At 52.5% G+C, this 11,155-nt stretch overlaps 1 protein-coding gene across 1 annotated transcript; it reads left to right on the top strand.

Annotated features, from left to right (window-relative positions):
• The first annotated feature begins 1,740 nt into the window (after nucleotides 1-1,740).
• On the top strand, nucleotides 1,741-10,899 carry LOC114023740. Its single transcript, XM_027836562.1, has 6 exons — nucleotides 1,741-1,989; nucleotides 2,068-2,295; nucleotides 9,642-9,781; nucleotides 9,866-10,001; nucleotides 10,379-10,553; nucleotides 10,711-10,899. The coding sequence occupies exons 1-6, from the start codon at nucleotides 1,741-1,743 to the stop codon at nucleotides 10,875-10,877; spliced, it is 1,095 nt and encodes a 364-aa protein (XP_027692363.1). The 3' UTR covers nucleotides 10,878-10,899.
• The last annotated feature ends 256 nt before the right edge of the window (nucleotides 10,900-11,155 follow it).

Genomic DNA, 11,155 nt, shown 5'->3' with positions numbered 1-11,155 from the left:
CTTCTCTTCCTTCTTCTCCTGCTCCTCCTTCTCCTCCTGCTTCTCCTCTTGCTCCTGCATCTCTTCCTGTTCCTGCTTCTCCTGCTGCTCCTCCTTCTCCTCCTCTTGCTCTTCCTTCTTCTCCTTCTTCTCCTCCTGCTTCTCCTCCTTCTCCTCCTTTTGCTCCTGCTTGTCCTCCTGCTCCTGATTCTATTCCTCCTTCTCCTGCTCCTCTTACCCCTCCTGCTCCACCTGCTTCTCCTGCTGCTCCTCCTGCTTCTGCTGCTGCTCCTGCATCTCCTCCTGGTCCAGCTTCTCCTCCTGCTTCTGCTGCTCCCCCTCCTCCTCCTGCTCCTACCGCCCCTCTTTCTCCTCCTGCGCCTCCTTCTCCTCCTTTTGCTCCTGCTTCTCCTCCTTTTGCTCCTGCTTCTCCTCCTGGTCCAGCTTCTCTTCCTTCTCCTCCTGTTCCTCCTTCTCCTCCTGCTCCTGCTTCTCCTCCTGCTCCTGCTTCTCTTCCTCCTCCTTATGAGTGCTAATTATTGTGAGGATGCCGAGGTCCCTTTTAATTTTCAAATTCCATGACACTACTTCTTCCTGGTCTACTGTCTAGAAAGAGTCTACCATCCAACAAGACAATGAGGCCATTCTCTTCCGAGTGAGCCCCTGATGATGCCAGCATCACGGCTTCTCTTTCTGAACGCTCATAAACCGTCCCTCTCCACACTGCCTCACTCCCAGGGCCAAGCTCCCCTGCGATGGTCATGGTTCTGAAAGAGCCTGGTCCCTGCTTCTTTTCCCTGACCCTCCTTTCTACACCATGTCTTTGGTCCTTCTCTTGCTTGGCCCTCCATGGCAGACCAATGATTTCCCATCTGGTCCCCCCATCAGAGGGAGGACTTTCTGCTCTGTAGAAAAAGCACGGGATCTGAACTCAGAGAACCTTGATCTGCACCCTAGGTCTGACACTCACTACCTATGAGACCTTGGGAAAGTCATGGGTCTCTAACACTCCAATATGTGGAGCAGCAGAGAGAGCCCCAGGCAAGTTCAAATATGGCCACTTGCTAGCTGGGTGACCCTGGGTAAGTCACTTCACCTGGGCCAGCCTCAAGATGATCAGAGCACCTACTCCCTCGGCTGCTATGACAGTTTTTAAAAATATTGAACATTTATTTATTTTTAGTTTTCAACATTCACTTCCACAAGATTTTGAGCTCCAAATTTTCGCCCCATCTTATCCCTCTCCCCCCCTAAGATGGTATGCATTCTAAATACACCTACCCCCCTTCTCTTATCCCCTTCCCTTTCGATCTTCCTGTAGGGCAGGATAAAGGTCTATATTTCATTGCCTGTGTATCTTATTTCCCAGTTGCATGTGAAAACAATTTTTAACATGTGTTTTTAAAACTTTGGATTCCAAATTCTCTCCCTCCCTCCCCACCCACCTTCATTGATAAAACAAGCAACTCAATACAGGTCCTGTGTTGTGAGGATTAAAGCAGATCCTATCTGTAAAGCGCTTAGCTGGCGCCCACCTTGGCTACTCATGGCTGCAGAGCTGGTAGGGGCCTGAGAAGCCGTCACTTTACAGAGGAGGAAACCGAGGTCATAGTGGTCATCGGGGCCAACCCCGTCATTTTACAGACCAGGGAACTGGCCCAAAGGAAGGTCTCCTGAGGTGCTGAGTCATCTCCTTGGACTCGGTGGTCTCCGCTGCCCGTTCAGACATATCCCCGGCCTGGGCACTCCCCAGCCAGGTCAATGCGTCAGTGCTCAGTAAGCGCCTCCTTCTGTCGGCCAGCCCCCGTAGAGGAGTCAGACAGACAGGAGGGGGAGGATGGGGGGGGTTCCTGCCCTCCAGGAGTTTTCATTCTAAAGCAGGGAGTCCCCTTCCCTCTCCCTGCTCAATCCCTCCCCTCCCGCTCCCAGCCCTTTGGTGGTCCTCCTCTACCCGGCGGTGTTCAATCCCCCGAGGGCTCCACTCTGCCCTTCCCCCCCTCCTCCTTCCCCGCCTCCCGGCTCCTCCTCCTAGGTCTTCCTCCCCTCCCCCTTCCTTCGCTCCCTCCTCCTCCCCCCTCCCCTCCGGAGGCCGGCGGGGGTGGGCGGGACCCAGGCGCAGGCGTCACAGCCTCTGGCGGCCGCCCTGCGGTGCCCCTCCCCCTCGCTCCCGGAAGGAGGCGGAGGAGGCTCTACGGGAGCAGCGAGGGCCCCGAGGACTCGACCGACAGCGAGCCCGAGCCCGAGCACGAGCCCGAGCCGGGCTCCCCGCAGAAGCTGCTGCGCAAGGTGTCCACGTCCGGCCAGATCTGGCACAAGGTGAGGGCCTATCTGGGCGGGGGGCTGCGGCCCGACCCCTCCCTCCACACTGCAGCCTCCCCCGTGCGCCCACTCCTCCTCCCTGCACTGTCCCCCTCCCCCACTGCACTCTCTCCCCCTTCTTCGGCACTGTCCCCGTCCCCCTCTACACCATCTCTCACGCTCCTTCTGCAATGTGTCCCCCCTTGCACCCGCCCCTCCCCCTCTGCACCATTCCGCCACATCTTCCCCTTCTCCTTTTCTCATCCCCCCCTCCATCCTAGTACCATCTCCCCTCCCACTCTCTTCCCATTCCCTCTTCTCACCCGTCTGTGAATCAGCGACCCTGGATTAAGTGCCTAGGACGTGTGCCAGACGCTGCACCAGGCCTGGGATCCCTTTACCAAGGGGGAAGGCGTGTGTGCCATGGTGGGGGTGGTTACATTCTGTTCGGAGATAGTCCCAGAATAGATGCAGGAGGCAGGCGACCCGGGCGAGCAGCGTGGGGCACAAAGACAAGCCCCCCACACCCTGTCCCCGGCGCGTTGCACCGTCTCCATTCCGCTGGGAAGCCTCACACAGACCCCTCTCCCTCTGCCTGTCCTTCCCCTCGCCCTCTCTTCCTGGCCCTTTCTGCTCCCTAAGCAGAGGTTTTGTACCCGGCCCCAGCAAGCCCAAAAGAGGAACCCCCAAAAGCCGGTAATGTCCGAGCCTCAGCTCCCCGGGCCTTCTCAGAGAAGCCGTGTGCTGCCCAGCCCCATTCTCCGCGGAGGGGCGTGTGGATCTTGTAGAATCCTAGAATATCAGCGGTTGGGGGCCCCAGAGAGACCACCGAGTTCAGCCCCTACATTTCCGAGCAGCCCAGGAAGCCCCAGAGCAGAGACTGCGGGGTGATGGAACGTTATCCCTCCCCAGCTGCTCTCTCTCTGATGCCCCTGGGTCGGGATTGTGCTAGGAAGGGGTCCGGGAGTATCTCCTCCCTGCTGTTGAGCGCTGCTGGTGAGCATTCCACGGTGCTTGGCAAGTTCACCTTGGGGCTAGGAGCCATCCTTCCAGCGCCGTTTAGGAGGCATGGGAATTCGAGGGCATTGGGCCACCTCCAAAGCAATTGTCAGCTCTGGGGTTGCTCCCCAGCCATGGGTGTTACTTTCCAAGTGAGCAGAAGAAGATTGTGCCCTTTGGTCCCTTTGGACCAGACTCGACCAAAAACACCAGTTCCCACAGGAAGAGCTCTCGGCCCCATGATGACCCGGAACCCAGAATGATGTAGCCTTCTGTCCATGCTGCAGGGGTGTTGGCCGAGGCAGAGATGAGGTCCCGTGCCCTCCTGTGGTCAAGGATAGTCTCACGGTGAGAAGAGAGGGAAGCTTCCCTTTCTTGGCCATGGAACGCTCCTCCTGTTCTCTGTCAGTGGCTGACGATCATGATGCTTCCTTGGGAGCACCGGTGATTTTTTGATTCCACCCCATCTTTTTTATTCTGAAAACAACCTGTGGTTTAGGCTTATACTGCAGGTTGGTTCTTTCCCTCCCTGGACAACCATTTTCCCCAGGAAGGGTTTCTGGAGGCCCTGCGGGATCAGAGAGAGAGGGAAGGGCAGGGGGAAAGGAGACCCTGTGGGATGAGGGGCTGCCTGTCCTCCACAAGCAGAGGCCATTCAACATAAGTCAGCCACTGGGGCTAGATGAGCAAAAAAATGTAAAGGACAAGAAATTACTAGCAGAAATGAAATTCTTCATGGTCCTTAGTCTGCAGACCTCGACCTAAATAATTGCATGTTGGTTGACTGATTGACTGACTAGACCAAACTCTCCAAAAAGACTTGAATGTTACATGACGCACTGGGAGGTGCAGTGGGCAGAGCACCCAGTCTGGAGCTAGGAATATGTGGTTTCACATCGCGCCTCAGTGTCCTCATCTGTAAAATGGGGATCATAATAGCCCCTGCCTCCCAGGGTTATTGGGACGATTCAGGGAGATAAGTACCTAATAAAAGCCAGCTCTTGTTAACCATTGGCTCTCCTGCCTTGCTCTGTCCTGTTTCCCCACATCTGGTACACTTCCTTGTTTGCAATGTTTTTAAAGCAGGATTAGGGCTTTTTAGAGAGAACCTAGCCCCCCTCCCCTGCCCCCGGTTATTACATGAGAGAGTGGCTTGTATTAAGGCAGTATGCCACCCACTGCATGCTAAGTGCTAGAGTTCCAACCCTGCTTTCAGGGAGCTCACATACCAACGGGGAGGTCAGTTGTCGGCCAAGTGGAAAGACAGGAAGTCCTAAAATCAGGGTGTTGGTGGCGGTCAGGGAGCTGCCGCCAGCTGGGCCCAGCCGTCTGCAGAGAATCCTGCTGCTGGTCTGGGTAGATGGAGAATCCTCCTTTCTAGGTGTCTCTCTGGACAACGGCACCTTCAGCTGCTCAGACTTGGCAGAGCAGCCTTGCAGGGTGGGGCTAACAACCCCCTGAGGATGTGTCTTTGAGATCACCACACCTGCCAGAAGCCTGCCCTTGTAGGCTATCAGCTCTATTGGCTTGTTAGGGACTGTCGGATTGTGGGAAGGAGGAGGCTGCTTGCTGTGCTGGGTCCTCCCTTGTCAGCCCTTCTGGTCTGTCAGGGCCCTGATTAGAGAAATGGTCAGATTGGAGGGGGGAACCTATTTCTGATAAATCAGTCATCGGCAGCTCCCTTGCCTGGCTTGTTCTGTGTGACAGCCCGTAAAAGACCCTGAAGAGACTGAGTTGTTCAGATAAAAATAATCTCTGTAAATCTGCAGAGTTTGGAGAGTGGAACACAGTTGTTTGGGCTGAGTGAAAATGCCCACGACTTCATAGAAATTCAGGATTTTAGTAGCACTTTTTTAACTGTTCTTGGTACCAGTTCTTAGAACTGGTGGGTTCTTCAAACCCAGTCTCTTACTGTGTGCCTCTGTATAGCCACAGAGGTCCCTCCGCACACTCCCTTTGTGAGCTCCTGTGAGACCAAAAAACAACAGGCCTCGGTAGGCAGGGTGTCCTATGAGAAAGACAGGCTGCCTCAAAGCCAGGTAGACCTGGATTCAAGTCTGGCTTCTCCCTTCCTCCTGGCTCAGTGACTGTGGGTGATCCAGGCTCTAGGTAAGTGATATTAAGCTGAAAAATTCTGCTATCTGCAGGTTGACTTAGAAAACCACGAATTAACATTATCTATGTTGCATTGCATTTTTGTTTATTTTTAGTAAACCTTTCTCAGTTATATTCTAATGTGATTGGAATTTCCAGGTTTGGTACCTCTGTAGGCAGTCCTCTCAAACTGGAGGGTGGCAGAGAAGGGCAGAGAGGTTGAAGACTCAGGAAGCTCCAGGTCTGGTCTCTATCCTGGTCCTGGTACTGTTACAAGAGAAGGGTGAGGTTCACTACAGGTTCATTTCCATTCCTCGAGTTCCCATGTTTTGGTGCATTCTTTTTTTTTTTTTATTATTTAAAAAAATTTTGTTTTTTATTTATCAATAATCATTTCCACATGCTTTTGAGTTTAAAATTTTTCTCCCCCTTCCTCCCCACCACCTTCCCCGAGATGGCACACAAGAAAGAGAAAATGAAAAACAGCATGTGTGCTTCCGTGTATATTCAGACAGTGTCATTTCTTCCCCAGAGGTGAGGCAAATGGGATGTTGCATCATGAGCCATTTGGTACTGCTGAAAAGACCTAGCTCTTTCACAGGTCTGCGTCACACCGTGTGGCTGTTACTGTGTGCAGTTCTCTTGGTGCCACTCACTTTCCTTTGCATCCGTTCATGTAACTGTCTTTCCAGGCTCTCCTGAGAGCATCCTGCTCCTCATTTCTTACAACACAATAGTATTCCATCCCAATACAATACAATAGTTTTCCATCCCAATCACATACCATAGCTTGTTCAGGCATTTCCCAGTGGATGGGCATCCCCCTGACTTCCAAGTCTTTGCCAACACCAAAGGAACTGCTATCAGTATTTTTGCACAGCTCGGTCCTTTTCTTTGATCTCTTTGGGGTCCAGGTCTAGTCGTGGACCCAAGGGCATGCACAATTTGAGAGTCCTTTGGGCACAGTTGTGGGGGGCTACTTACAAACAGCAAAGACACTTGGAGATTCTCTTACAAGGACATTTTTTTTTCAGATCAGCTTCATGGGTTGCCTGTCCCATCAGCCCTGGCTCCAGCTGAACTTGTGGTCCGCTAAAAGCCCCAAATCCTTTTCAGAACAGCTACCTCCCCCAGCCACCCTTCTTCATGTTATACTTGTGAAGTTAGTGTTTTGTGGCCTTGTGAAAGACTTCTGCATTTTTCCCTTTTGGGTTTTGTCTTCTCTTAACTCAGCCCAGTGCGGGAGCCTGTCTGGAGCCTCCTGGGTCTTGACTGTCATTGAGTGCGGTAGTTTCCTCCAGTTGTATCTGGGTCACCTGCTGTTTGTTTTTGTTTTTTGTTTTGTTTTTTGCTTTTTGGTGAGGCAGTTGGGGTTAAGTGACTTGCCCAGAGTCACACAGCTAGTAAGTGTTATGTGTCTGAGGCCGGATTTGAACTCAGGTCCTCCTGAATCCAGGGCTGGTGCTCTATCCATAGTGCCACCTCGCTGCCTCGGTCACCTGCCATTTGGATGAACATCCCATCCATGATGGCTTTCTCTACGTCATTGATGAAGATGTTCCCAGCCCAGTGCTGGGGTACCTCACTGGACACCTGTGACACTGAATATCGACCTCTGCTCTTGGAGTCCGGCCTTCCTCCCAGCCCTGTCTCCTTCTGATTGTAGTGTTCTCCAATCCACATTATTCGGTCTTGTCTAAAACAAGAGCAGGAGAGATTGCGGAAAGGCTTTGCTGGACCAGTCTCCTCCTCCAGAAAATGACAAGCCTTTACAGGTCGAGTCTGGTTCCCTGATCTTGGTACACTCTCCCGGCTGCATCCCCCCCCCATCCTGTCCAAAAAGGACAGGAGGTGGGTTTATCATTGTCCTTGGACCCTCCAGGGCTGGCTGTTTGGAATCACCGGTTCCCTCTTGAGAGCAGTGCTGGGAGCAGACACATTCTCATTCCCACAGGTGACCTTTGCCTGCTTCCTATCTTCTCATCCTCTGGTCAGCCCTGGGTAGTGGGCAGGCTTTGGTACGGTTTTGACCCTGTTGTGTCTGGGGAGGTGGAGGCACAGACAGAGGAAGAACCTTGGCCATAGTCTGGAGACCCCGGGGGTGTTCAAGGTGGGGACTAGTTGTGTCTGAGGTGTGTGCCTTCCAGAGACCTGTAAATCCCTGCAAGCTGAGGCTAGGCCCTAAGAGGTATTAGGGTATTGTGAGGGGCTTTGCATACAATAGGTGCTTAATAAATGTTTTCAATAAATTCAGTAAATTGAATTGAATCCACGTCCTTATCTGTAGACTCTCACCAAGGTAATGGGATGAGGTCTTTGGGCTGAAGTTGAATCCTTGCAAAAACCTTTTTTGTTTCCTTAAGCATTTAAGAAATTTCCATTTCTCTGGAATTTGAAAAGCATCTGGTTTGTCAGCCTTCCTGCAGTGAGGGAATCGCTAATTAAGTTTGGGGAAAGTGGACTTTGAACATTCAGTTAAGGGCCACTGGGCTGGTTCAGTGCCTGGTTCTCACTCAAAATGATTGAGGCTCTTGATTTTCAGGGCCAACTCTGGACTTCTGGGCTCTTTTGACAAGAAGAAGGGAATTCTTGGCAGTGGCACTAGGATAGCTAAAGGTGCTCACCCTCCCCTCTGACTCTGACCCCTTGGGTCAGGCGGTCAGTTTTGGGCACAGCTTCTACATGATGCCGGAATGACTCCAGATCTTAAGGAGAGTGGTTTTGGTGGAGCTCACTGGAAGAAGATCGGTTCTCCATGTCTCTTTCTTCTTTTCCCCGTATCTAGGTTGCTTTGAGAGTAAGTGGGTGGGAGATCTGTAGTAGCCCCTCATCTCTGGCCTCAGGTTCTTGCTGGAAGTAAGAGGGGAGAAATGAGGATTTCCAAGCAGATTATGTCTCTGCCGAAACAGATGGTGTTGTCAGTCTGTCGCAGAGATGGAGAAACCAAGGGTGGGGTTGGGATCTGAACTGGGAAGCTCCCAAACCATGCTCTATTGGTGAGATAGACTGGACGTGTTGTGTTATGAGACTGGTTGATCAGGGGAATACCGTGGGTAGAGTGGACCTAGATTTTGGCAAAGTGTTTGACAAAGGCTCTCTGCTGTGCTTTTAGGAAGGAAAGAGGCGTGGGCGGGGTGATCATTCAGTGGGGTAATTTGGGAAAGGATAGACTCCCCGACCCGAAGAAGAGCAGTCATTAATGAACTGGACAGTGTCAGCTTAGAAGGAGGTGGTGGGGCAGTCTGTCAGGCTCTACTTGGCCCCGGCTCAGATAAAGGCTTTAATGACAAGAGCAGCCGATTTGCCAATGACATGAAGCTGGGAGGGATAGCCAGCACCCAGGAGGACAAATTAAGGATCTAGAGAGCTCTTGACGGCCTAGATCATTGGGCCCAATCAAGTCTGATGAAATGTAATGGGGACAGATGGATTAAAGCCCTGGCTGTCTGGGAGGAGTACTGGCTACAGAGTGTTTGTTAGAGAGTGGGGGTGGTGGTTTGGACAGGACCTCAGTGGCAGCAGTAAGTGCACAGGAGGCTCCAGCCCACTGCTGTCGACCTGCTAAGCTCAGAGACCTCGAGTTTTTGGTTTTTGACACCTCGCCCTCCATTGGTGTTATGTTTGGCGAAGACAGCCTTTGGCTAAGAGCCGGCTCTAGTGGGGAGCCACAGAACCGTTGGTAGGTCACTCCACTGACCTGCTGTTCGGTCCCTTTTCTTCTCTGTCTAAATGTCAGAATCACCTGTTTCATCTATCTCAAAGGCTTATTGTAAGGACAGAGACAGAGGAGGGAGGCTAAAGCTTGGACTTTGGGTATTACTGGTCAGGGGAACTCCCCAGGGAGGAAACTCCCTCCACTGATGCAGGTTGGCACATTCTGGCACCTGCTAAAATCTGCAGATGGCTTCAGGCCTTTGAGCACAGAGAATTTGATTAACTTGCCCAGAGTCACACAACCAGGATGTTTCTGTGGCAGAATTGGAACCCAGGTCTTCCTGGCCTCCTCTGTCCCCTGTGCCCGGCTGCTGCTCAAAGAAAAGGTTTAAAGTGATGTACAAATCCTTATTAGCCTTTTTCCATTGAAGGCCATTTAGCACCCCATTGGGTAAATGTCTTTTATTGTCCTCATAAAATGATTTTAGACTCTGATCCTGCTATAGTTTATAAATTCAGGTGATAGGATTGCTCAATGTCCCAAGGTTGGCCTAGTCTGACTGATTTACTGCTTTTTTAGACTCATAAATGTGGGAAACCTTTCCCTCTGTTACCAGGAGACAAGCCTACCCTCAGAGCTGTGCCCAGGATTCTGGTCTTCCAAAATGATGAAGGGAGCTCCCCAGACTGACCTGGGAGGAAGAGGAAGGAAGAGTCTGTCTTTGCATGCAGGGACTCCTAGCTGCAGGATTGGAGGGTAAGCTTCCTGGAGGCAGGGAGGGGGAGGAGGCACCTCGTGGCCTGGGGCAAATCACTGCCTCCCCATCCCTTCTCTGCCCAGCAGGAGCTGCCTTCCCTGTTGTCCTGTGTGGCACTGTCTGTGTTGGATTGAGCCAGACTGGTGTATGTGTCCCCAGGGGCATTCTGAGTACAGTGAGAACATCCCTGTAAAGCCCAGGCACGGTGCCTGGCACATAGTAGGTGCTGTAGAATTGCTCACTGTGATTGTTCCTCCTCCTCCCCACCCCTTCCCCAAATCCTTTGGTCACACTGTCCTTCAGAGGGCTTTGCATTTGTCTACTGAAGGGGGAGATGTTGCCCCCTTTCCCTGCTGCCCTTTGGTGAATGGATGTCATACCCAAGTATTGTGTGGGGGTTCGGGGGTCTCTTCCCTGGGAGAAGCTTCTTACAGAGCTCGCCCCACCTCCAGAATGTGAAGACAGCATCCCCAGCTCTCCCAGCTGCCGCCCAATCTCACTGAAGTACTTTGCACAATATGCCCTGGGTAAATACAGCCCTGGGCAAATGTACACAGTGTCTTTAAAAACAATCCTTTTCCTGCTGAGAATTCCAGGAATTTAAACCAGCCTTTTGTCACTGTTCACCTTTGCACACACCTGGGGTGGAGGAGGAGAGGAAGGAGCTTCCTTGTTGTCCTGGAATCTGGAGGCTGCTGAAGGAACATGCTTCGCTATCCCTCCATCCTAGACTCCACCTGTGCTGGCTGAGCCCCCTCCGCTCTAGAAGCAGTGAGTGGCGGTCTTTTGCTTCGATAACCATAGTACCCTGTTAGCAGATACAGCTTGGTGGGGGTCGCCAGGGGCTCTCCAAGCTGGGATGTTGGCTGGAGTGGAGGCCGGTCTTTGCAGGCCAGCTTCACCTCGGCTCTGCCTCTCCACACTTCAGGCAGGGCTGGGCCAGGATTCTCAGGGAGCTGGAAGGGGCCAACAGAATCGAGGATTCCCTTGGCAAGGTCAGTTTTACGAGAGTCTCATCCCATATTTGCCTTGCCTGCCTTCTTCACAGGGCGGGGAATGGGAAGAGAGGGCGAAGGTCACGGTTCTTTCCTGTAATTCTGATAGGGTCAAGCTCATTCCCCACACAGCCATGAGGGAGCCCTGCTGGAGGCCACAGTGGCTATGGGGTTCCCTTGGCCGCTTCTTTTTCCCTTCCACGACTCTTTCACCTTCAGATGGTACAGTTTTGGAAGGTGGCGTACGAATGCCCATAGAGTGCTCCCATTTCGCAGATGGAACCACTGAGGCTTCCCATCGGGGAGGGCCATGTGGGCCTGCAGCTGTGGCCCGGGGAGCCGGATCTGGGTGTGCCCAGAAATGACCACCTGTGCTTC

The sequence above is a fragment of the Vombatus ursinus genome, unplaced genomic scaffold, assembly GCF_900497805.2.
Source record: "Vombatus ursinus unplaced genomic scaffold, bare-nosed wombat genome assembly UNPS02004455.1, whole genome shotgun sequence".
Classification (NCBI taxonomy): domain Eukaryota; kingdom Metazoa; phylum Chordata; class Mammalia; order Diprotodontia; family Vombatidae; genus Vombatus; species Vombatus ursinus.
This window is presented reverse-complemented; position numbering and strand designations above follow the sequence as displayed.

What these genes read in the sequence shown, in the direction of transcription:
- LOC114023740 (XM_027836562.1), top strand. Translation starts at nt 1,741, where the DNA reads ATGCGTCAGTGCTCAGTAAGCGCCTCCTTCTGTCGGCCAGCCCCCGTA. An exon ending in CCTAGCTGCAGGATTGGAGG is followed by an intron (nt 9,782 to 9,865) that starts GTAAGCTTCCTG and finishes TTCTCTGCCCAG; the next exon opens with CAGGAGCTGCCTTCCCTGTT. An exon ending in CCCCCTCCGCTCTAGAAGCA is followed by an intron (nt 10,554 to 10,710) that starts GTGAGTGGCGGT and finishes TCCACACTTCAG; the next exon opens with GCAGGGCTGGGCCAGGATTC.